The sequence below is a fragment of the Thunnus maccoyii genome, chromosome 16 (genome assembly GCF_910596095.1).
Source record: "Thunnus maccoyii chromosome 16, fThuMac1.1, whole genome shotgun sequence".
Classification (NCBI taxonomy): Eukaryota; Metazoa; Chordata; class Actinopteri; order Scombriformes; family Scombridae; genus Thunnus; species Thunnus maccoyii.
Window position 1 is genome coordinate 6,596,025 of NC_056548.1, and position 27,152 is coordinate 6,623,176.

The 27,152-nt window shown below is 38.8% G+C and overlaps 1 protein-coding gene across 4 annotated transcripts in view; it reads left to right on the plus strand.

Moving 5' to 3' along the window:
* Positions 1 to 11,975: 11,975 nt before the first annotated feature.
* The window catches only part of galnt16 (UDP-N-acetyl-alpha-D-galactosamine:polypeptide N-acetylgalactosaminyltransferase 16), a 43,740-nt gene continuing 28,563 nt past the window's right edge, over positions 11,976 to 27,152 (plus strand). Inside the window, exons 1-6 of one of the 4 annotated variants that reach the window (XM_042436787.1) lie at positions 20,143 to 20,435; positions 20,983 to 21,049; positions 23,205 to 23,282; positions 23,464 to 23,645; positions 25,448 to 25,546; positions 25,673 to 25,740. In XM_042436787.1, the coding sequence (XP_042292721.1) occupies positions 21,020 to 21,049; positions 23,205 to 23,282; positions 23,464 to 23,645; positions 25,448 to 25,546; positions 25,673 to 25,740 (457 nt within the window). In that variant the 5' untranslated portion in view covers positions 20,143 to 20,435; positions 20,983 to 21,019. Of the gene's footprint in view, positions 12,346 to 20,142; positions 20,436 to 20,466; positions 21,050 to 23,204; positions 23,283 to 23,463; positions 23,646 to 25,447; positions 25,547 to 25,672; positions 25,741 to 27,152 lie in introns of those variants that run through there. The other 3 variants (XM_042436789.1, XM_042436786.1, XM_042436788.1) reach the window with 3 other exon arrangements.

The window sequence follows — 27,152 nt, forward strand, 5'->3', positions numbered from 1 at the left end:
ACATTATGACATCTTCATTTTCACATGGTATCTCTAATTTGTAACTTAGTCAAAATGAAAACGTACTGTATGATGAACTAAGTATACTAGCAAAACTTTGCCTTATTTGGTCAAAATTATGATAAACAGTATATAATTTTGATTGAGTAAGTCAGAGAATCTTTTCATTTTGACAGAGTATCTCAAAATCTACACTAAGTCCAAAATTGCAAGTCAAAATTTTGAGATACTGTATCAAATATTTTAACTTGGTTGGTGTGATCCTTTGTTGCATTTCATTCCTCGTCTCTCTCTCCCCTCGTTTCCTGTCGTCTCTCAACTATCACTGTCTAATAAAGGTATAAAATGTCCCAAAATATATTTAAGAACGTTTTTTACTTACTAAGTACAAAGTTTGAGATACTAAATCAAAAATTTACTGTATGTTTTGGATGTATCATGACTTTTTTGTGTAACTTTTCATCATTTCTTTCTGTTTATCTGTTTTTCTTTCTGGTGGCCTTCCATACTAAAGATATGAACCACTTGAAAATGTTTATACGTAGAAATAAAACACGCCAATAGAAGGTGTCTGTTAGAGCTTGTACATATTTGCACTGGATTGTGATCATATTAAAAATATTAAATGACAAATTGGCCGTTTTTAAAGATGTGTGGCATCTCCTCTTCCTGTTCCCATGAACCGTGAAGAGAGGGTCTTCATCTGGAAGTCCTTTCCCCAGATAGGCCCATTATCCTCAGGGCTGAGGCACGGGGAGAATACCCACACTGTTACGTGTCCTGTTAATGGACTTCCTACACTGAGCCGAGCCAGCTGGAGTAACAGAATCACAACAGCTCGACTGCTCAGCAACAGAGTTAGTCACACACATTCACAGTGAAGTCTGCCAACTGCTTACTACATCGGGGCCTTGGATGGATCCTGATGACTCCCTCGTCTGGGCAAGGAGACAGGATCGAGCCTGAGAACAGGGCCCAAACCAGCACAATATGTTAAGCTGACAGATGCATCACTGGAGCATATGGAGAGCTCATGGTCCCCCCTCCAACACGATTGTACGGAGGTCCCCCGTGACTTTGAAAAAGCAGTGTCCATGAGGCTGAAAGAAACACTGAACGCGCTGAATAATTCATCATGCTCCAAATTATTGTAGCTCTCCTCTTGAGACTGTGTATAAGTGTGTTTGTGTGTCTGTGTGTTTTACTGGAATGCTGTCATGTCTTGGAATGGGGCACCAGTGTGCAAATGGAAAAGATGTACCAGTTGGAAGCCGCGAGGCCAGCAGCAGTCAGCCCACCTCGGCTTTATGTTCTGCAATGCTGGCAGCAAGGAAATACCTCTTCGGCTTTTAAGAGGATTTACTGTATTTGTGCAAATATTGAGCAAATTACGATGATGATAATGTGATGAGTGATTCTAAGATGCTGAAACTTCCATCTGTTATTACATATTAGCAGCTCTATGGTTGGCAAATATCGGTCAGCCTCTCCGCTACTTTCAGACTGGAATATCTCAACAAGTATTGGATGGATTAACATGAAATTGTGCACAGACATCAATGATCCCCAGAGGATTGATCCCACTGATTTTAATGATCCACGGACTTTTCCTCTTAGAACATAGTTACAAACAGTTCAATGGGCTGAGTCAGGTTTTGAATCTGATGAAGACACAGTGCGTGTTGAAATGTTAGTCGTTTGCACCCTGATAAATTGCTAAAGTGAATTGTGTGCTCCAGTATCTCCTTTGGGGGCAATCTTTGAGAAGTGGCCCATTGAACTGTTTGTAACAATTTGTTTTATTCTGACAGCACCGACTCCGCCTGTGGAGAAGTAAGAGATTCCTTCGACTTTGAAAAATAGGTTGTTTGGCATAATCACTCCTCCTGTTGATACTGACCATTAGAAGATCCCTTCATAATGCTCCTACCATGTAATAGGGGAGTGATGGGGGACAAAATCCACAGTCCTCCTCCTGTGCAGAAATATGTTTTAGTTTATCTGAAACTAATATGAAGCTTCAGCATCCAAATGAGTCAAATCAAGTAGATATCTGTCAGCGTTACAGTCTTTTTAATGCCAAAGTCCTTCTTTTTGTTACTATATTTCCACCGCAGCTCAACAGGGAAACACTGTCCAAGGAAACACAAAGAGGGAAATTGATGCTAAAAAGACTGTGAATGTGGCAGATATCCACTTGGTATGACTAACTCAGACTGCTGAAGCCTCATGTAAGCTTCAGATCAACTTTTAAATGCATTTTTGCACAAAATGACTGTGTGGGCAGATTGTGGATTTTGGCCCCCATCACTATATTGAAAGCACATTTGAAGGGGATCTTTTAATAGCCAGTATGAACAGGAGGAATGATTACAGCGAGGAAAACCTCTTTCACTGTTTATACGGGCACCTGACTGTTGTTGAGACATGTGAACCTATCCTTTGACAGGTATCTTAAAGACTTATTTTATGATTTCTGTTATAAATTCAAAATTGTAACTGTGGTTTGGAGTGAGTCACATCTGGCAACACTGAGGATGTATCCTGATGACTCGTACCAACTGATGGGTACATTTGGGGTTTTAAGTGAAATGACTCACCGACTATTGGATGGATGACAATGAAACTTTGCACACACATGCATGTTCCACCCAGGATGGATTGTCATAACTTTGGTGATCCTCTGACTTTTCATCAAGCAGCATCAACAGATCAAACTTTCAGTTTATCCAACACATTGGTTTATGAGATTGAATGACATTCCCATCAGCCTCAAAATAAACCTTACACCTGCTAAGCATGATGTTAGCATTTAGCTCAAAGCACTGCTGTGCCTCAAGTGCAGCCTCACACAGCTGCTAGCATCACTGTAGCCTCTTTGTCTTATTTTCTGTTTTCTCTGAATCCCAAAACCCTGACAGCCTGCAGAGATGTTCACAGTTTGGGGATTGTGGAAAAGCTTTTTGCTGAACTTATTCTTTGCTGACTGTGGCTTATACAATCACAGACTTAGTAATATACACACACACACACTCACACATACACACACATACACATTGACAGCTGGCTGCCTGCTAAGACTCAGTAGGAGTAGAAATGGGGTATTATTAATACCCATTTATGAGAGGGTAGGAGTTCTGAAACACAGCCAGATATTTCCCTGGAAATTTCTCTATTTGTCATTGAATAAGTTTGGCAAACATACGTTTTTGTTTCTTTTCTTACCTAGATATGATTATCTTTCCTATGTTTTATTATGTTTGGGATGTGTGTTTAAGAGGGGTGTGTGTGTGTGTGTGTGTGTGTAAATGCTGGCGTTGCCTCTTTTCTTTCCTACTAATCCTCCATGTGCCTTATGACAACACAGCCATCTGCAGCTCCCATCGGCCCTGCAGGCTCGTTTCTTGATGTGCTGAAAATTTTGGCGCCGCTTCCCCTAATAATCTGGTGATGTGAGCTCTCAGCTTTCCCTCCATCATCACGTCAAGATGGAGAGAAAGCCGAGAGCTCACGACACCAGCAAAATGTGCGTTAATCTGCCTAGACAAAAAAAAAAAAAAAAAAAAAGATTTAATTTTATTTGCAAATGTTTACTCATGGTGTATTTGTGTGTGTGTGGAGGCTCAGGTGAGTTATGGGTGGAGTTTTAAAAATAAAGGACACAAGAGTGAGTGGCACGGCTTAACAATATCTCCACGCTAGTTTAGTGTACTTTCCTGCTCACAAGTGTCTGTATCCTGTAGCTCCACCCGTCTGGTATGAACCACAAATGAATGCTTTGTTCCATAAGACGTCACTGTTTGGAAAAAAGCTGTATCTGCTCTAACTAAATGACTGAATGAGAAAACAGTAGTACATATTTAAGGGTAGTATGTACAGTAACTTCATGGGACATAACAGTTGCTAAGTGATGTTTTCTTTGTGGGATCATTTTCTTTTTCCTTCAGGTAACTGGCCAAAAATAGAGGATGTAAGATCCTACTGAGAGCTACAACTTGAAGGGTAAATGTCAGGTTTTGGTATCAAGTGTTTCATAATCAATGGCTAAGACTTTCTGTCATAAAAGACAATTTTCCACCAACAATCATACTGGAAGAAACTCATCATACACGAGACAGAGAGGCCAGTTTCTTCACCCACAGGATCAACAAACCAGCTTCAGTAGATCTGTCTTTGATATCATATGAGATACGACGCGTTTACTGACAGATTAACCGGACGTAGCAGCTCTACATTCAGCTTAAGAAACATCTCGTAACCCTTCACAAGATCATTTGTAATTAGGTAATTACAGATTAAAAGTTAATTATTGACTTTGGAAACAGCGAAAATGTATTTAAAAGTTTTTTTTAGTCTTTGTGTTTCCTCGGACAGTGTTCAACAAAAACACAAACAGTAACAAAAAGAGGGACTTTGGCACTAAAAAGACTGAAAGATGGCGACTTGATTTGACTAATTTGGAGCTTCATATTAGCCTCAGATAAACTTTTACATGGAAGGGCGGCTGTGGATTTTGTAAGGAGGACATTTTGTCAACAGGAGGAACAATTACAGCAAGAAAAATGTGTGTCAATGTGCATTTGGGCATCTGACTTAAGTTTTAGTACAGACTTCAAAAATTGTGAACTTATCCTTTAAGGCAAAGACTTTACAAGAGTGAATTTAAAAGGTACAAAATAAGAGACAAACATGGGAATATAAATATAAGAATAAATAACCCTAACCCCCTAATGATCACAGCCTCCATTCACCAATTAAATCTACAAGGAGTCTTTCATACTATAAAGGTTTAGTTTGGACTGAATGTGACTTTAAATCTGGGACATGGTCTGATACAGTTTGGGAAACCTGCACAAGAAGTCGACCTCCGCTCAGTTCCCCTTTCACATCAGGACAGAAGCTCCGATAAATTCCTGCTTTCTGTGTGTTTGCTCTCTGACACTCTGTGTTTGCATAACACCCACCCACACACACACACACATACACACACACACCCACACACACACACACATACACACACACACGCACACACACACACACACATGCACTCAAGACTGAACTTGTACATCGCAGAGCTGGATGATCACTGGTTACAGCTGAGAGGCGATTGGCTGAGTTTACACTATCATCACGGTGGAATTCCATAGAGGCTTACGGGGTTGTGTGTGTGTGTGTGTGTGTGCGTGTGTGTGTGTGTGTGTGTGTGTGTGCATTTACACTAAGACCTTAGTGTGTTTTCCTTCTCTTCTTTCTGGAAGATGTGTGTGCAAACATGCATACTGAGACCTCTGCGTATCTCTGTCTGTGGGTTTTTGGAAGCAAGAAAGTGCCTGTGTGTGTGTGTGTGTGTGTGTGTGTGTGTGTGTGTGTGTGTGTGTGTGTGTGTGTGTGTGTGTGTGTATGTGTACGTGTGTGTGCTGGAATTTCTGTGTGTGTCTTTGCTCGCATGTCTAGGTAAGATAAGAAACAAAAATGTATGTTTGCAAAACCTATTTAATGACAAATAGAGAAATTTCCAGGGAAATATCTGGCTGTGTTTCAGAACTCCTACCTCCTAATAAATGGGCTGTTAATAATACCTCATTTCTACTCCTACTGAGTCTTACCGGGCTGTCAATGTGTGTGTGTGTGTGTGTGTGTGTGTGTGTGTGTGTGTGTGTGTGTGTGTGTGTGTGTGTGTGCTGGAATTTCTGTGTGTGTCTTTGTTCATTTTTCTGGATTCACCATTTTGGCATACCTGTCTGAAATGCCAACAGTGATTCTCAGCGGAACTAAAAGGTTGGTGACTGTCTGTGGGAGTGTCTGCAGAAAACACACAAACACACACACACACACACACATATATATATACACACACACATACACACACGCACACACACACACAAGGAAAGACAGAACTTTCTTTTAAAGTATTTATGCAATTTACAATCATAATGCAACACTTTTTTCAATCCCTGTAGGAAAATTCCTCTTCTGCTTTGACCTCCTCAAAGAGAAAAAGGTCAGAACAGAAACCCTCGAGCTATTAGAGATTCAGTATTTTGCTCAAGGATACAGCAGAGCGCCCACACTTACCGGTTTAAAGTGTGTTTGTTATTTTTCACTAGTTTCATATAATTTTTTTTCTGTCTATAAGGGCTGTGAAGCCTCGTTGTCATCTTTTCTTTCACAGCGGTGTACGGATGAACTTCTGTCAAGCTAACAGATTTATTAGTGACATCATTTTCTTATATGAAGACATACAGTATATCTGTTCTGGGAAGAAACAGCGTATATTGATCATAAAGGTACAAAATCTAGATTTGTCAGGTAATGACTGAAATTGTATGTTACGTTTAAAAACATCTGTGTTTTGTGCTTTCAGTTAAATTGCAAGAGGTTCGATTTGTTTTTTCGTTGCATTTTCTAATGAGGTTTGTCTAATGAAGTTGTAACTAATGGTTTAGTTTATAGTTAATAAATTATTTCACTAATGCTTTATTGATCAGCTATAAGACACTGATGAGAACAACTTTTGGGTTGCCAGGTTGTGGCTGGTGTTTATCCTTCTCTAGCATCACACCTGCTTTGTCTTTTCACTTATTTCATTCATCAGGAAGTTTCCCCCAGTTTGACAGTTTAACCTCTGACCTTCTGGGAAACAGCTGCAGATCACCTGGAGCAGAATTCATTCATTTACATTTAACTTATTCACATTTACAACTGCAGACTTATTGTAAGAAACCTTTAGGTTATTAACATTCACACTTACTAACTTTTTCTGTTGGTTTATTAGAAAGTGGCAAACCTTTTGTCATTTATTAAAGACTTAATAACATTAACAATTACTCTTTAATAAGCTAACATATTTATTTTTGGTTTATTAAAAAACTCTCAACCTTAGATCATTGGCGTCATTGTTCTTCTTAATCTTATAAGCGATCTATAAAGAATTATTAAATAGTTTAATAATCCATTAGTTTCACCACATAAATAGGGTGTAATCATATAGGGTGGCTCATCAGGAAGTGAACTTTTTCAGTTGCTTATTGTTGAATATTAATAAATCAAACCTTCATATTATTCTTTCCTTTCAGGATGTTGTGATTAGTGTGCAGATGTTTGATTAATCATGACCAACTTTTTAGTCCTAGTTCCCAGAGTCCACCCTGTAAATTTAACTTTGGAAAGTTTCCCATTTTCTAATGTATTTTTTCACTGCCGACATGGGAATGTGAAGCTTTGTCTTTCCATGAGTCTCAGGAGGGAGATTGTTGACACGAGTGGTAGACTGACCCTGCTGGAAACTCCAGATGCAGCCCTTGTTTCCTCCCTGCACCCATTGATCTTGACATTATTAAGGGCTGGGTTGCCATGTCCAGAGACAAAGTGCTAAGTGTGTGGTATTCCCAGCGAAGCTGCCAGTACCAACACCTCTGCATGACTGCAGTGTGCTTTTATCCTTTCCTTGTCTGAATGTGCAGAGACTTTTCCCTTCCATGCTTCGGGGCTTCACTGTCTTTCCCAAAGATAACACTGACAGCACCACTGTGAGAGGCGCAGCCCTGTCCGTACGAATGAAGACAAATATCTCCCAGCCTTGAGCCAGATGTGGCTGTGACCTCTGTGACCTTCCCGCTCTGTATACACAAGCTGGATGCGGGGCAGATCTCGTTTGCTGATGGGTTTCTCCATGACGGGATGGAGGAGGAGAAGAGGGAATAGATGGCTTACATGTATAATGAGATTAACCTCCAACTACAAAGCTTCAGAGAGACAGTAGATACAGCGGATAGACCTCTGCCTGCAGCTTGTTAGGCTTTTGATTTCTACAAAGTGTTATTAAATTATTAAAGTGTAATTATACGTGGTGATTATATCACCAGAAGAAGAAAAGAAAAGAGGTTCTATTAAGATAAATTTGTTTGATCCAACCTGAAACATAGTTGTTGGTCATCATGTACCTTTCATCTCTGCGTGTGTTTTGTTGCTGCGAGTTTATTCTCATTCCTGCAGATAACCGGCAACAAAATGTCACATCAATATGTTTCCAGCAGCTACAACTGAGTTTAATTCAAAAGGAATTTTCAAAACTTCAGCAGTAAATGTCAACCTTTTCTCTTCTTTATTCTTCTGTCTTCTTCTTCCTGTCCTCAACTGCGTTATTATTGGTTTTTTGGAAGAATTGTATAATCTCCTATTCTATTTTTTTATTCTTTCACATTTTGTCCTGTCTTCTAATGTCCCATATCGCTCTTTTTTTTAACTACTATTTTTCTTAATATCTTTTGCCTAAATTTGCTCTTAATTGATTAATCGGTCAATACAATGTCAGAAAAGAGCGAAAAATTCCAATTAGAGCCCATGACGACGACTTCAAACCCCAAAGATATTCAGTTTACGATCATGTACGACACAGAGAAGCCTGAAATCTTCACAGTTAAGAAGCCAAAAGCAGCAAATTTCTCCTTGAAAGACGATTATTTAATTATCAAAGATTATTTTTTTGTCGATCAACTAATCGATTAACCGACTAATCGTTGCAGCTCTAGTGACAAGTAAATCTTTGAAGCTTTAATCTATTTTGGCTTTGTTGTAGAATAGTAGCATCTCTATGAGCAAGATTTATTAATTTGTATATATATTTAAAGTGTAATAACATCATTGCTCCCAGAAAAACAGTAAATGTGAGGTTTTAATGTCAGAAAGACAGAATCAAAGGAGTTTTTTTGGTTTTTTTTAGATTCAAACATTGCACCAGTGTTCAATAATCATAATAGAGGTGAGAACAGTTTCAACATGAAGAAGTCAAAACTCCAGCGACACTTAATTGAGAGATGACTGAGACAAGTGTTGCTGGAGTTCGTTTTTTGACCTCTTCAGACTATTTCTCTTCTCCGTGCGCCTTGAAAGTTGGTGAAGTAGCGCCAGAAATTCCTTCTACACCGCTTCAACAATTTCAACATCAACAGCAGCCTCAATAGACCAGAATGCAATGCAGCCATGTTACATGTTGCATTTATTGGAAGCAAATGTTGGTGTTTAACTTCTGCTACTATCAAACTTCATTGTTAACCAGCATGAAATCCCAATAATTTAGTTTTAATAGTCAACTGTTTTATTGATAAGTCACTCTTTATAAAGGGTTTATGAGTTGTAACTAAAGGCTCTAGTAATGGATCAAACTGCATAGGTATGTGGCCAGGTTGTTAAAAATCCCTTTGGCTGGTGTTTGTCCTTTCTGTTTGGTGGTTATAAACGTTGGCATGTTGGTATTCCATTAATAAATCAGTTGTTAATAAATGGATTTCGGTCCTGAATCTCTGCAGCCTTTGTTCGAGAAAAAAAAAGAAGTGTACATACAGATTTTTCACAACCTGGCAACCTTAAAGATATTCTTATTATTGGCTGAACTGAGCTGCTCTGTTCTGATTATATTGAATTATTTATGAACTATTAATTAAGAATGGGACACACTGGGAAACTGAAGCCGATGAGGCAATTTCAATGGAACGTTGGTGCAGCGAACTGTGTTTTATCATAAAAATAATCATTATCTAACATCTGCAGATGGATTATTATTATACTATTGATTTGGCTGTACACCGTGTTGCCTCTCCCCCGCTGACTATGGGTCAACTTTCTGTATGTTTCTGATGAGGAAAATCTTGGCTTTCCAAACTTCTGATGTTGTAGCGGTGGGCCCAGCTGTGTGGACGCCTAGCATACTGCTGTTAGGTGGGGTTGGATGAGCTCATACTGTGGGCTGTTTTTATGTTTCTTCCACCAGAGAAGTAATAAGATGAAAAATGTCAGCCTCCTCAGCGCTGTTATGCCTCTAGGGTGTTATTGATCTGCTCTGATTTCTTTGCTGCTCTGTGTAGCCGCTTTAAGGCCGTTATGGATTTTGGAGAGGTCCTCTCAGTCTAATGTATTCTGATTTTTACTGATTCATTCGTACTTTGGCTATTGAATAAGTCATAGTTGCAGAGGTCATCTATGCAAATCCAGAATTAACTCGAGAGGAGTTGAATATTCATGATGCTGGTCTTCAAAGACTGCAAAGAGCTTTTTTTTTCTCTCTCTCTTCATGATCAATTCAGCTGCATTGCTTAATTTGCTCTGTGTAAGCTGGAGGCTCTTAATTTAAATGCATAATGTAAAATGCATAGACAGAGCAATGAGTCTTCTTATATGGCGAAGATAAATACGTTGCAGTAAAGGTGCAGATTTCATTTTGAGTCTGACTGGTGAGGGAACAGCACAGAAACAGTAAGGTGTTGAATTAAAGGGCTAGTTCACCTAAATTACACACAACAACATTTTCTCATTACCTCTAGTGGTATCTAGCCGAGCAACTGTTTTTGGTTTTATTTCAGTTTTCATGGGAACGTCTTTATACAGATGAAACGCTGCCTATAAAACTGTTGACAGTGAGGTCTGTGGATTATCCAGAGCAGGAGTGACTATGTTTCCGGGCAGAGATGCTGCTGTTGAATTTTTTAAATGTCATTTTTCAGCTTTTGGCACAAAGAGACAAACTTCTATTCATCTCCGTTGTACTGGGGTGGAGGCAGTGATCTCAGAAACAGACATGTTGAAGAGTGGACAAATAAAAACAAAACTATCTACATGGATAGATACTCTCACTATGTGTTTTTTTGTAAATTGGGTGAACTGATCCTTTAAATATAGCAATTCAAACACATATAACGAGTAAATAGGAACCTAAATGCAGCTCAGAACTGCAACAGTTAGTCAATTAATTGATTAGTTGATAGTCAGAAATTTCGTAGACACATTTTTTATAACAGATCAATTGTTTAAGTAATTATTAAAGAAAAAAATGCCAAAATTTTCGCTGGTTTCAGCTTTTTGCAAATTTCTGTTTTATATCATTATAAACTGAATATATTTAGTTATAGACTGCTGATTGGAGGAAGACGTTTAAAGATGTTTTGGGCCAGATTATTTTTCATAACTTTCTGATGTTTTATAATTAATTAATCGATAAAATAATCTGGTTAAATGATAATAAAAGAGAAAAAATAGATGCAGAACTACTCTGTTTTCCCTCAGTTCTTCTGCAAGACTGTTTAAGCTCAAAATGCATAACACTGAATACAACATATGTTGTCAAAATGACGTTTTATCGGTGGTGGAAGAAGCACTCAGATCATTTACTTAAGTAAAAGTAGAAATACCACAGTGTAAAAATACTCAATTACTAGTCCAGCATTCAAGAATGTGTGTAAAAGTCTAGACGTATAGGCAAAAAAATGTGCTTAAGAATAAAGTTTAAGTACTCATCATGCAGAATGGCCTCTGTCACTGATATTATTGAACTGCAATGTCTTAATTTGAGTTCATTTTAACTGCTTTAGTTTAATCTGGAACAATGCATCATACTTAATAAACTGATCATATGTTTTGTATGTAAAATCTTAATCTGTAAAGTAACAAGTACAGCTGTTAAATAAATGTAGTGAAGTATCATAAAGTGAATGTAAGAGTAAATACTCAGTTACTTTCCATCGCTGCTTAAAGCTACATTACACAAGGCGATTAAGGGGAAGGGCTTTGTGTTTTAAAGGGAAAGTATGTTCTTGTAACTAAAACCAACCACATGCAGCGTAAAATCGGTCCGTCAATGACACACAACAGGGAATAAGAACAAAGGACAACGTGCATCAAAACGCGTGTCAGAGGCTAAAACACCCAGGAGTGAAATAATTTATATCTCATCATGTCTTCCTTTTCCCTGTTTCCTTTCTCATCTGCATCTGAATTTATGATCTCAGCTGTTGGATGCAGATTGGACATCTTCTCCTTTCTGTAGCCAGTGGATGTATGAGTGTGTGTGTGTGTGTGTGTGTGTGTGTGTGTGTGTGTGTGTGTGTGGGTGTGTGTGTGTATGTGTGTGTGTGTGTGTTTGTGTGTAGGGGGATGATATGACTCGGCGCTAGGACCGTGGCTCTGTCAGTGCGCAAGTCCCAGCAGAGAGGCAGCGCTCCGGCAGAAGAGCCTGTTCGCGGTTTGTCTGTCTGCGCTGCGGCTCAACCCATCACCTGCGGGGAGGCTGCACCTTCTGCCGCTCATCTCCCCTCCCGCAGACGGACCTGAACCAGCCGGGCTCGCCTCCGGAGCCCTCCATATGGGCTCACCATGCGCAGGATACGGGCCAACGCCATCGCGATTCTGACCGTTGCGTGGATCCTGGGGACGTTTTATTACCTGTGGCAGGACAACAAGCCCCAGTCGTCGCCGTCGTCGTCGGCGTCGCAGACCCGCGGCAGGGGCCATGGACAGAAGGTGGTCCCCGGTCGGCTGGAGATCCACCGGGACGACAGAACCATCCCGCTGATAGTGAGTGAGCGCTGCTGTGGGGATAAAGAGAGTGGAAAGGAGAGCGGCGCTGCGCACGGCGCTGTCGCTGGAGGCGCCGAGCTGCAGGAGAGTGTGTGCTGCATGTTGATGTGCATGTGTGTGAAACCTGGGATGATGAGGATGGAGATGTTGGTGGAGGTGGAGGTGGAGGTGGTGCACAGCTTGGTGTCACAGTAGGAATATGTTGCTTTGACGGATGTATATGGATTCAAAGCGGATCCATCCCATCTCTCCCCTCTGGTAGACACACCATTATTCTACAGGCTGCACCGCACAATCTGCAGCCTGCTTATAGCTCTGAGTGTCGGTGTTTTGCAGCCTTTCCGTGCCTTCCCCCCGAGCCTGAGAGAACCTCAAGTACCCGTAAGAGGCTTTCCATAAGTCCTGTGCGTCGTGCGCAAACGCCTTGTAAACCACATTATGCTGAGACCTTTTTTGGATGGCACATGTGAGGTGAAAAACACAGGCTTTCAGCTCAAGAGGAGGCATCCTTCCTCTGTTGCCTTCTAATCTGTAATTAAAGGCCTATTTCAGTCAGGTCGGGTCTGAATTCGTCTGTTGTTGCCCGCGTCAAGGCGGAGTAGCGAAAATAATCTCTGGTAAATACTAACTGTAGGTGTGGTGGTCGTCAGGCTTGGCTTGCAGCAACCTCTCCAGGTTGCAACACGGTCTGAACAGTGTTGTTTATGCTGGGACTGTAGCTGGGGACCTGCCAGCTCAGATTAGGAGATCTGGTCTACTTGGCTGCAAGGTTTTCTGTTGCATGAAGTGTAAAGATGCAAAACCTGTAGCTTGTGCTTTTAGTCGTGTAAAGAGGGACGAAGTGAAGAAAAACAAGCGCTGAGTGGATGGATCCAAAGAGAGAAAATGAATCAAGGATGGTTTAAGTTATTTATCAAGAAAAAATATACATTTGTATGTGGTTCAATCTTCTCAAGTGTGAGGATTTGCTGCCTTTTTATGTTTTATATCACTGCAAATTGAATATATTTGGGTTTTGGACTCATGGTCAGGCAAAACAAGCATTTTAAATATGTCACCTTGGACTCTGGTAACTTGTAATTTACAATTTTCTGACATTTTATAGTTCAAATCTAACAGAAATTAAATGATAGTTGCAGCTCCAGAATAAACCCTTGTTTTTATTCTCTGAATGCTTTATACCCACCTTCCTGTCCAGACAAAGAAACTCAGAGGAATAAAGATTAGTAAAACGATACAGAAATATGACATTCTAGGGCAAAAACATAAATCAGATCTTGGTGCAGCTACTGACTGATTAAATGTGCGTATCCGGTAGTATTTTTCAGGAGATAGGGACTGTTGAGGAAATACAACTCACTGGAGCCTCTTTCACGATTTACAAGACCAGTAAAATGGTGTCAGCTTTGGCTGAGGATGTGTGCCAACATGTCAGAATGTTTCGCCCCAGCAGCAGAATCATTAAAACACTGTTCGCAGGATTTAATCATTCAAGGGCAAATGCCAAACGGTGGAGCTGTTGTTGCGTTCACACAGGCCTTACTTGAACAATCTCCTCAAGAATTAAAAAAAGGAAACCGTGATCAGAGTGTGAACGCAGGCCAGCAGTATGGCGATGAGACGCACGCAAACAAATATGGAAGCACTTTGAGTAATCAGAGCGTCTGATTGTAGTAAAAAGATCCATCCAGGATCGAGCTGATGCAGCAAACGGCCAGTGAACCACAGACCTGACTTCTAATCAGATCGTTCTTTGAACTGTATCCGTTGGATTTGAGCGTTTCCAAGTCGAGCTTTTACTTGTGTGATCTTTGATTTGCACAGCGGGGTCGTTCACCTTTGTCACCAAACTGAGATTTCCCCCCCGTTTGTTCTGGTAATCTGACCTGCAGCTCAGACGCTGCCAGCACTGCACCGACTCCAACTGTTCAACAAGAGGCGGCTGAAGCTGAAGAGGGCTTTCTTTCTTTCTTTCTTTCTTTCTTTCTTTCGTTCTTCCTTCTTTCCTTTATATTTTGTTTTACTTCTCCCCTTTCTTTCATCTTTCCTCTATTTTTCCTTTCTTTACAGTACGTCTTCCTTTCTTTCTTTTACTTCTGTCTTTTCTTTCTTTTGTCTTTCATTTTGTCCTCCCATCTTCCTTCTTTCGTTCCTCCCCTTCCTTCCTTCCTTCATGTCTTTATTTTATCCTTCTGTCTTCTCTGATTTCTTCCTCTTCCTCTCCTTCTTGCCTTCCTGTTTTATTCCTTCTATTTGTTATTTTTTATTATTCGTCTTTCCTTCCTTTACGGCGTGTCTTGATCTGTCTGCTCCCTCCTTTCTCTCCTTTTCAATCCTTTCTGTCCATCTTTCCCTCTGTCCTGTATTTCCTTCTCCTGTCTTTCTGTGATCATTCTGTCTTTCCTTCTTATTCTTCTCTTTCTTATTTCTTCCTTCCTTCCTCTATTTTTACTTTTCTGTCTGTTTTCCTTCTGTCCATCATTGCTTCCTCTCTGTCTGTTTTTGTTTTGTTCTTCCCCCCTCTTCCATCTTTCTCTTTCTTTCTTTCCTCCATCCCCTCCCTTATGTTCTTCCCTCGACCCCTCCCTTCTCTCTCTCTCTCTCTCTCTCTCTCCCCCTCTTTTCCCATAAGCTCCTTCATTAGCAGCATTTGATTCACTAATGACATCATCTGTGAGATCTGTTCGCACTGGCTCTACTTTTTCCCCCCTCATTTCCTCTGTTGATGGTCTAATTTCCCAGCAACCATTTTCACTCTCTTTCTGCAGTAAGGAGAGACTGTGTCTGAACATTGTTGTCAGTCTAATTGCATTTGAACATTTACAGTAATCAACAGTGAGCCTGACCTGCACATCTGCTGTCGTGGCCTTAGCTCCGGTGACATATTGTAAACATCTGACCACAGATGGACATCCAGCTAATCAGTTTGTCAGTTTGTCTTTATCCTCAGTTTTCACTTGATGTAACCGCTCCCATATGTGCTTCATTTCCTCCAGGACAGATACAACTCACTGTAAAGGTGATACAACATCAACTTTCCACTATTATTACTCTATTTTCTAAATTTTGGGTAGTTTTCATTTGTCTTTTTGACCAGGCTGTGAGTTAAGACCATGAGGCACTTTTTCTGACTAACTCGGCAACAATTTTTTGATTTGTGAACATATAAACACTTCACAAAAGAATTGGGTTAAATGTGCCGTTAATCTTAAACCCGGATTTGCAACATTTTTCCATTAATACACACAAAGCTTCAAAGTATTAAACCTCCACCAACTCTGAACAACAACTTGGCAACTATCTGGTTCACCCAAACAATTTATCTTCTTGTCATTTTGCCATTATTTTAAGTCAGTTTTTAAAGATTTTTTTTGACCTTGGGCATAAACCTTTATTTGGCATCCAGGCTTAATGTCCATCAGTTTAATAGAAGCAGAGATGGAGGAAGTATTCATCCTTTACTGAAGTAAAAAAGCAATACCACAAGTCCTGTATTTAAGGTTTTATTAGCACTTGTTCTTTATTATCACTATGCTGCACAGTCCCTTATAGTGGATATCCTTTATTATTATATGTATGATATTATTGGATTATAATGTGCATTTTAATGTTTAGTTTGGGTCGAGGAGGAGCTAAGTTTAACAACTCTGAATAACAATTGGGTAGTTAAATGTATAACAGATCACATATTTTATAAAATGATCCTGTGTTTTATATGTAACCAGTAACAATCAGTGTTACATGTAGCAGAGTAAGTAAGTATAAAGTAACAGCAAATAGTAAGTACAATACTTATCTAGTTGATTTCTATCATGGAATAGAAATAGTCAAAAGTGATATTTATCCCTGAAAATCTCCAGATCACTGCCAACATGTTATCAGTTCCTCTGTTCATCCAAAGCTTCTTTGTCTGAAATTACAAGAAAATATGTAGAAAATATTTTGAGACAAAAAAAACAAACAAAATTCTGCTGCATGAAATTATGATGAATAGTTTGGATTTCTCTCCAATATTTGCTTTTCATTGTGAAATGATGTGATGTTTTAGGCTTTAATAAAACAGTCAGATAAAAGAAAATTTCAATTGAACTGCTAAAAACCTCATAAATATGCAACCTGTGATGAAGAGTCACATGTATAGACCCTTTGTGTTGCTGTAAAGGATCACAGGCAAGATTTTATTGGAACCATTTGTTCTGTTTGTTTTGAAGTTTGTTTTTAACAGCGATTCCTAAAAATACTTACGTTCAGTTTTGAACCGTGATGTGAGGAGTGTTCTTGATTCATGAATGATTTAACTCGAAAGGAAAATAATACAACACATGCACAATGAGAGAGAGAGTCATCTCTGCAGTGTTAGAGAGTGTAGTCAGACTGTGGGAGGCTGCAGTTTTGCCTGGACTTGTACAGTAAGCTGCTCTTGTTCTGTCTGACTCAAGCTGCAGCTGCACACCTGGTAGAAACAAGACAGAAAAGATGATGATATTCAGGATGACAAATAACTCTTAAATGAGGTTTTTATAAGAATCATGTAAGGTCTGACCTCTTTAATGGCTTTGTCTTAATTTGTTTTTGATATCTTGAAGTTTAATAGAATGAAAATAGACAGAGAAAGTACATGTTGAACATTTTTGTGGTTTCAATTGTTTATTTGCTTGTGTCATAGGAATCCTTGTCAGCTGTTGGTTTGCCAAAAAAGAGAAAGAAAAGTTAAAAACCTGCTAATGGAAGCGTCACACAGTAATAACATACACACACGGAAAGCAGAACATATGCAAATAGTCAAGTCAAACAAGTTTATTTGTAGAGTGAAATCCCGTACAGAAGCATTCAGAGTGATAAAACAGTAAAAAATCATGTTGGCAGACAACGGAGCAAATATTTAAGATGGGAAGGATTTAGGAATTGTTAACTTCTATTTTCAAAATAAGTGTTTTTAATTAGTCCTAATGATATAGTATATAAACAAAAGTTGATTTTCTGTTTGCTTTTGTTCATGTTTAACTAGTAGAGCCGCCAGGTTGCGATTGGAAAATGCGACTGTGTGAACCGCAGTGTGAGGTATGAATAACCAACCTCAGCTCACACTATTAAACAGTATGACATGAAGGAATTTTAAATTACTTACAGCTTCATAATTTCCCTATTTAAAGTGAGTTTTGTATTAGTGGTTTCAACCATAACCCACAAGTCATTAACATTAGTAACAGTGATCGCTTGCTGTGCTTTGCTATTATTCAGCAAAATGAAAAATTTGCAGCACTGAAATGTGTCCAACAAATCAAATAAGGAGATTTTTTTTGCAAGGAGTCAAGAGCTAAATTAATAGTAAAAACATTGGCTACATGTTATTGTATATTATACAATACTGAACAAGAAAATTATGAGGTTATTAACATTTTCTTGTTCAATTTTGCTATTAAATGCAATATAGTGTTAATAAGTGTCATTCAATTATAGTTCTACATATGTACTGATAAGGGGGGCCTTTGATCATAAATATCAAAGACACATTATTGGTAAGAACTTGGTTTGGTGTGAACATTAACATACATGTTGGGAAATTACCCCCTCAAAATTAGACTGTCCCTGCACACACACACACACACACACGCACACACACACACACGCACACACACACACACACACACAGCTAATTAAAAGCTAAACAAAACACAAATGTCTTGAGTTCATTCTTAAAACAGACAGGTGCAAACATCATTTAAGCTGACACGCTGTTCCGTACTTCAGGAGCATAATCTCTGAAAATGTACATCTCTGGCAGGCAAATTAGCAAAAACATGTTTTTAAGGGAAGTAACAAACCAGCTGGAATGACGAAAGGAGAAAAAAAGTAGATTCTTGCTTGGCTGACATATAAACAAGTCATAAAAAACTCAAACCAACCATGTCACCACTACATGATACGATATTCTTTATGTCTTCTGTGGGACACCATCATCATCTGTCATTACAGACCGAGAGCCACAGAAGTGCTTCATCTCCACAATCAGGCAGATTTGACATGTATGTGATTTGTTGAGTCTTATAACTCGGCTTGAAAGAGCCAGCTGACGTTGTTCATCCTCCAGATGAGCTTCATATTTAATTCAGTGGACTGTGCAGCGAAGTGCCTTCTGTTATTTCCGTCTTATTATCCTCAGAGTACCATTTTTTGTAGCTTTTAATATTTAGTCATGATGATACTTGTGGATCATCAAGGGATATAAGATACAAGAGACTGGAAGGAGGTCAGAACTATGAATAAGAATTAAACCCCTTTACCATCATGCATTGCTACTTTGTGTGGCTCAGACCTTTAGACAGACATTTAGGCATTTAGGGTCTGGTGGAGCCATTATGACTCATTTAATTGAGTTTACTGTTGATGATGTGAAGCCAAAAGACACGAGGAATGTATCACATCACAGCTTAATGCCTAAAATATGCTTGTCAAACACTTTCCACTTGTTCCTCTCTTTGCCACTTGTTTTAACGGGTTTCTAGTTCATAGAATATCATCTCAGTGCTGTTTGCTCCTGTCAGAACAGATAAAACAGGTAAAATGAATAGTAGCAGGTTAATATAGGTCTATATGTAGCTCTGCTAGTGTCCTTTCAAATGAGATGTGGAGAATGCCGACGGACAGGTTAGAATTCTTCTTGTCTAACATGTCTACATTTTCACAAATGATCAATTTCAGATTTGTGCATCTTTGCTCCTAAAGAAATAATTTCCAGCTTTCATAGTCAAACTCAAAAAAAAAATCATAAAATAAGTTTTAGATTTGGTATCACTGGATCTGATTCTTTTCATGTCAGTAATGGGGTTAGGCAGGGTTGAATAATGTCTTTATTTTTGTTTAACCTGTGTACAGATGACTTGTGCAAACTGTTCAATAATTGTGACTTGAGTTGTGTTTTGATCATCTGAAAATGAACTATTTTTCTATGCAAAACAGTAATCTGATGATAACTAGATGTAGAGAAGATAGAAAAGTATAATCTGATGATTTAATGAATGATATAGGTGTACACTATATCGTGTCAATGTTATAGTAAATTATCAGCACGGGCCATGCAGTCATCTATGATGACAGTTTGTAAAAAAGTAGTGTGCTGCGACTTACTATCAGTTATAATGATGCCATGAGGATGTTGTTGTAGTCACATGAGGACCTAATGTATAAATAAATGTGCAGATTTGATGAGGTAGAGGACAATTCAACTGATGCATTGGTTGATCTGACCAAAGCTGCACAGGAAATGTGGCAACACTATTATTCAGTTGATTTTGTTTCATTAAAACAAATTAAATTGAATAAAGAAAGGAATGATAATATAACTATATTGCTAATTCATTTTGTTAGTATAGTTGCTCTCCTAAAAAAAAAGGTAATAAAGTGCAAGAGTAAATGCAACGTAAACAAAGATGTATATTTTTTGATTTTAAAAAGGAAATTAACAATTACAATTATTAATCACTACAGGTTAGCTTTTCCTTATGTGTCAAATTTCTAATGCAGATTCAGACACTGACTGCTAAACCAGCACAGTGTGTAAGTGAGTAAGTAAACTTTGTTTCTGTAGCACCTTTCAAGAGTTACTAAGTTCACCACAGATGCAAATAAAATACCAAACAATTTTATGGGATCACCAAACATAGAAAAAGTAAGCCACGATATAAAAAGAACAACAAAAAATCATTGATGTTATTTAAAAAGTTACAAAAATACCATGTTATACAGGTGGGTTTTAAAGGTTTTGCGTACCTGTCAGTTTAAGGGTGTTGCATTATGGGTAGTCTGTAGCTATGCCATAGCTAGGCTAGCTAGTTTCTACCTTTTATATTAGCTTTCCATTTACCTTACTTTTTACAACATTCATCCATGGTTTCTACCTGTTCTCATCGCTATAGTAGGATTTATATGCACAAACAGAGAGTATAAGTTTGTGTTAATCGCCACAAAAGTGTCTAAAAAGTTCAGGTTGAATTGCAGAAGCTAACAAATCTGCTAGCTTGATTTTTTATGTTTGCTTCCACTTAGTGAAAAACAGTAGTTACCTGGATGTAACTCCAGTTCTATGAGTACGTGTGTAGCCCTGGCTTTGCTCAGGCTTTGCTATTGCTTCACCTGAGTATGTACGACATAGAATCATTTTGTTCAGGGATTAAGTTTTCTCAATCTTCGCACTACAGAAATGGTCATTTAGTGTTGTTTTTTATTCTACCAGATACCAGAAGAAAAACCTGCAGTGTTCACATTATTCCAATGAGTTTGGTTTTAGTGGCAGCTTGTTAACAAGTGAAAGTGGATACAAACAAATGATGAATATTTCCATTTAAATTAGCTGAATTGATTCCATTAGTGTTAATATTAGATTTTGTTTTAATGTAAGTGCCAGCAATGGTGGCTTTATAGCTATTTGTTTGTTGACACTTTGCCAAATGGAATATACATCATAGCTGTCAGATTTCCCCAACAAGAACCTTTATGTCCACTCGGCTGCTCGTAATTACAATCTGAACATGATGCGAATGAGCCATTAATTAAAAACCACCGTCTTTGAAGGTATTACGGTGATACCAGTGTTAATTGTGCGCTGCGGACATGTTTGTGTGTGAATCCTTGAAGCTTTCAGGGTCACGCTGCTCTTTGGAAGAGCCTGAAAATGAGGTCACTCTCACCTCGACCCGGCATGGTGAGGAGCTTTTTTTCTAAATCCTCTAACTACACCGACCTTTAACAAAGCCTCGTCCTTCCTCTCCTTTCCCTCCATTCTTCCATCTGTCCATTCTGCTGTTGCTCCTCTATGATGAAGGCTGCTCTCATTCGTCTTTATGTATTCATCGGCTGTTTTAACCTCCCACTCACCCGTCCCAGGCTGCCAGCAAGTGTGAAAGCTCCTTGTGGAGAAAATCCATTAATTACTGAGGATTTATAGACTGTGCATTTTGATTTGATGAGTGGCCAGCCTATTTTGCCCTGTTAGCACTACACACTGACCTGAATAAGAAAATAGCATTTACATTTTAATCATTTTGGCTGGTAGTTTTCTTCATTTTAAATCGAGTGCAATAGAAAAACAGTTCTTAGTTCTTGGGTGTCCAGTGTTACAGTTTGCATTGCAGACTGAACATAGAGGTGGAACAGTTTGTTGGTTAATTGATTAAAATAAACTTAATCAAATGATCATTTTTTAACCGTTTAAATCATTCCTCAAGCGAAAATGCCAAACATTTGCTCGTGTCAGTTTCTCAAATGTTATAGCTTCTAAGTTTTATATGATATGCTGAATATCTTTGTTGAGTTCATTCTTGACCTTTAAAAATTTGTTTGACAAAAAAAAATGTTTACTCAAAGGTCCACTTAATAGCTTTTTTTTCTGTAGAGGATGGAGTTTGCTCAGTTGAATTATCATCAGGACGTCACCATGGGCTTTCAGAAAAGCTGATCGACATTTCTATAATAATAATAATGATAATAATAATAATAATAATAATAATAATAATAATAATAATACATTCAAGTTGTACCCCACTTTTCATTCGTGAGTGAATAGTGAAACTCAAAGTGCTACAGTATTAATAACATAGAACAAGTGAAGAATAAGTGAAAGTGGATACAAGTGGATACATATGTCCTATGTATTAATAACATAGAACACACAGATGAAAAAGCCTTCCTGAATAGAGAGTATTTCAGGTCTCAGATGGTCAGGAAGGCTGTCCCACAAGCGTGGCGAAGCAGAGCAGAAGGCTTGATCCCCCCCATTGTGCTGAGCTTAGTGCAGGGGGTCTGGAGAGGAAGCGCCTGAGATCCTAATAAAATATACAGTATAAGTATCTTCTAAAAATATCCAGTATAAGTATCTTTTTGGGCATTTGTATGCCTTTATTACAGACAGCAGAGAGATTACAGGCAGAACAGCTACCCAGGGAGGCCAGGCTGTGTTCACTTTGTCATACAGGAGAGATTGAGACAGAATCTCACGTCCTACTATATTGTGAGAAATATTAAGATTTGAAAAAATAAATAATATATATCCCAAGTGTATCCATCTCCCCGATCCTCAGAGGCTGTCCTGTCTACGTGGGGAGAAAAGTCAGTGTGCAGCTGCAGAATATGTTAACTACTGTCATACACTAAAAGAAACAAGCTGTATAGGAAATGTTTGAGTGATAACATCTGTCAAAAAATGAATGCCTTTTATTATATTCTATTTGATATGATTGTTTTCGGTCCTGCTTTGGCAATATAAGTTTCTGGTCTGTTGTGCTACTAAAGCTTATTTGAATTTGAATTTGAGATGCAACAAAGGTCCCCAGCCAGACCAGAAGTCCTCAACATGCTCAGAAATATGTAAATTTTACCATCTGCAGTTTCATAACAACAGCAAACTGAATTTGCTGACAATGGAGATTTGATTGAAAGTCCCAGAACAGCAATATGGACCTTGTAGTTGTTTTGTCAACTTCTGTTTCCAAGGTCAAGAATCAACCTTGATTTCTAAAGTATAAACCTCAGCTGCAGAGAACATGTAACACATCACTTTTGATTAAAAATTTCCACTTCAGTCAAAGTTTTAATTGGTCTTTTATGCCTTGAGAAAGACTTCTGACCTGCAGGTGCATGAAATCCATTCAAATCCAACTGTGGAATTCAAAAACTTAACTACTGCCTGTTTTTTTTTTTTTTTTTTTTCCCTGAACCACTTATTAAGATAGACAGTAAAAAGCAACATACCAAAGATTCCCATTATGAGGATGTGTATGAGCATGAGTTGTTCAGGCATTTCTCAAATAATAGATGTGGCAGAAGAAACAGTTTGTTGACAGAAGCGATACCACTGACAGAGCCGAGTGTTGACACCAAAAACAACTCGGGCTGCTGTGTTTGCCCCTCTGTGTGTTTACATGAGCGACAGAAAGAGGGTTCGTGTGTTCGTGTTTAATTTAAATCCCACAACATTTTGAGTTATTCATGCTCACTTTGGTATATTTAAATCGACTTTTGTTATCATTTATTTCTACTTCTGGAGTTCTTGCCTCCAGCTGATCCCTGTCTGTGTGACTGATGTGATCATTTAAACACACCTTGTTGTGTCCTCTGCAGGTGACCCAGCCCCCGCGGGTGGAGCAGCAGGGTCAGCTGCTGGGCGGCTTCGATGAGAAAGCCTACCTGGCAGGGAAACAGCTGAAGCCGGGCGACGACCCGTACAGAGAGCACGCCTTCAACCTGCAGGAGAGCGACCGGCTGGGCAGCGAGCGAGCCATCAGAGACACCCGACACTACAGGTGAGCATGGTTCACGTCTCAGCCCAGGTGCTGTCTGTCCGCTTTGATCTGCTCAACGAGATCAAGGACTAATCTTTCTTAAGCTGCACATGGATTCAGAGTTGTGTAGAGAAATCTGTCTCGTACACTTACAGGCAGTAAAAGGGTCAACTAAGATGATTTTATTGGAATGTCTTTCACTGATCTGAACATCCTGACTGCTGAGTTCAGTCCAGACTTTATCCCTCAGACAAAATAATATATAACACTCCCTTTGAGACCAGGATGCAGACACCACGTGGCTTATAATGAAGACTTGTTATAAAATTGTGAATGAATGAAATTAAATGAATGAAATTACACCCTTATTGGAAAATTGTTATGATGAAAAATAAGTTTTAGGATCTATTTTACAGTGGTTTTGACCACAGCAGTAGCTCTGTTTGTTTAGTTTATTCTGGAAAAAAAAAAATCTCAAAACAAGGTTCAACTTACTCGTTGTTTCCAAGGCTTTCAACCACATCTTGAGGCCTTCCTCGGTGGATGGAGACACTCCAAGTGAATCAGACCTTGTGTTAAGAATGTTTTTCAAACTGCGGCTTCCAGGGTGAAGAATAAACCTTCAAGCTCAAATATTTTATGTTTTTTTTGGCTTGTGGTTGGCCTTGTATTTGGTGGAATCCATACCTAAAAAAGATTTTCATTGAAAAAAAAACTATATCAAGACTTAGAGACTCATTGAAAACCTTTTTCACTCCGTGTGCAGTACAGCGTGTCCATCTTGTCCTTGTTGGTTATAGTTTCAACTTGTTCTTCTTTGCTGATGCAGTTTTTTCTGTGTTCTGTGATTTTCTAAACTGTCCCTCTCTCCCAATTATAGAACCATTTTGTCACATTTTACCTTCAAAAACCCACATATGAAAGACTGCACTGCCTCTTTTATATCTGGTAAAGGCTGCGAACATTTATTTTTATTTAACCTGTATTTATACAGGGTAGGTTGGCTCTTTTACAGCAGCAACCATTTAACAGTTGAACTGAGAAATAAAACAACAGGGACAGACATAAGTGAGTCATAAACAGAACAGAATAATAGGCACTAAAGAAGGTACAAGCTCAGTTAAAGCATTGTTTTCTCTTGTTATTTTCACAGGAATTGTCTTATTATTCTATAAACAAAAATCATCATAATAATTTGAAAGGTTCCTGTAATCACAAATAAATCTAAACATAGTGGTTTTAATCACAGTATCCTTTTTGACAAGGTGTTTTTATGTTAAGATTCCAGTTTCACTTCTTTTCATAGAATTTGCTGCTACAATTTTATTTAAAGCAGTAAATTTGGCATACATTTTTTTTAAAAAGGACAAAGAATGTCTCATCAATATTAACCTAATAATAATGTCACCTAAATCCTAAATTTGTTTCAACAAAGCATTTATAGTGGGCAGTTTTTCTGCTCTAAAGAACCTAAAATGGCTTCGAATAATAGAATCAGTGGTGTGTGATATTTCTTCTTCGTGTCTTCTGACCTGGACTTAAGGCTCCCAGCAACAGGTAATGAATTAAAAGCAGTGGGTCAGAAATCTGTGCAATTGTTGCCTGGCAACCAGATATTTCCATGTCTCTACGGCAACAATGCCGAGGTGACTCCGCAGGGCACCGCTGCTAATGACAGCTGCCCAAATTGACGCCCAGTATGTGTGTGTGTGTAATCCCTCGGTGACTGTGGATATTTCTATCGCCGTGTGTGAAGTGATTTAACATATGCATGAGTTAAGCTGCTCACTCCCACTGTTGTAATATACTTCCTTCCTCTGCAGGTGTGCATCTCTGAATTATGACACCGACCTTCCCTCCACGAGTATCATCATCACTTTCCACAATGAGGCTCGCTCTACTCTCCTGCGCACCATAAAAAGGTAAACGAGGTCATATACAAATTACCTGATTAGACAAGAACAATGTCATTAACTTTTTTTTTTTTTTTTTTTGGTTTGCTCTGTGGTCTTTCATCTCGCTCTCAATTCTGTCTCCTTCTCTCTCAGTGTCCTGATGCGGAGTCCTCCAGCTCTGATTCAAGAGCTGATCCTGATAGATGACTTCAGCTCTGATCGTGAGTTTCTGCTTTTTAACTGCTGCTGGATGTTAATGTCCTCTGTATTTAGGAGGAATTAAGGAAAGTGGAGGTTTTAACCCGAGGAGAAGTTTATATATCTTACAATAAAGCCCCTTTCACACTGGACAGAAAACCCTCTAACACCCACTAACATCTGACTTTTGTCTTCAGTGTGAAAGGGTATAATCAGCATTCATACCCGGGTCAAATGACTCCGCAGTAGTCACCGGTATTTATCGGCTCCAGCTCTGATCAGCAGTGATGTAAACTTGACACCTGGGTGGATACTCTAATTTTCGCCCTTTTCTAGCTGCTCTTTCATCTGTTTCTATCTGCACATGTCTACGACACTAAAAACAATTTTATTTGCGGATGATACAAATTTACTCTGCTGTGGGGATAATTTGGAACAACTTAGATACATGTAACTTGCAATGCTAATCTAGAACAGTTCAAGGGGACCTAACATGCTTTTTGTGATTTTCTGTTACTGTTATGTCGGATGTTTATGTTAAACTTGAGGTGAGCGTATGTAAAAATGCTCTGAACCCTCTCTGTAATGTTACCTGTACTTCCTCATGATGACATCAGATTGTTTGTGCCCACAAACAGCCGTCCGGGGCTGCATAAGGGCCAATATAAGATAAATAAGGTTTTTTTTTTTCAACTGTAAATCATGTAAAGATATTCCAGTAAAGCTCCAGATTAAAAATATAGACCTGGAAATGTGCAGAAAATAGCCTACTGGTGAAGACACATACTACATTATCACACCATCCGTGGTTCGATTCTGGCAACAGACCTGTTGTTGCATGTCGTTCCCCATCTTCCCCACTCTCTACACTGTTGCTATGTAAAATGCCTGTATTACATCTATGAAAAAACATTTTAAGAGGGAGGGTTGCACTGAGAGAATACCGACAGGCCGAATTGTAGGAAAATGTAGGAGAACAATTATGTGAGGAGACAGGAGTGGTTTCAGAGATGTATCACACTGACATGTGATATTGCAGAAAATCAGAAACTGAATCGGGGGTGAGAGCTTCCTGAGGATTTAATCACATTTAATGTAACTGATCAGTGATGCTGCTGAGAAACAGGATCAGCACAGCAACAGCAGAAACGAGCTGGAGCTGCTATCACCATGAGAAACTGCTGATTTTTATCTAAAAGCCAATTACTGGTTTAATTAACATTGACATTTAAAAAATGAGGAGTTGAATAAGTTAATAGCATCATAAATAGCGGGGTGGTAAATAAAAATAAAAAAGGGAACGAATAGGAAGGGTGATGGATGCTTCAGGGCTCTGTGCCTCAATATATTCCTTTTTCTTTATTTACTCACCGGGTCTAAAAGACCATCTTAACTCTCAGAAAATTTGATATACTGTAATTGAAGCGGTCCATAA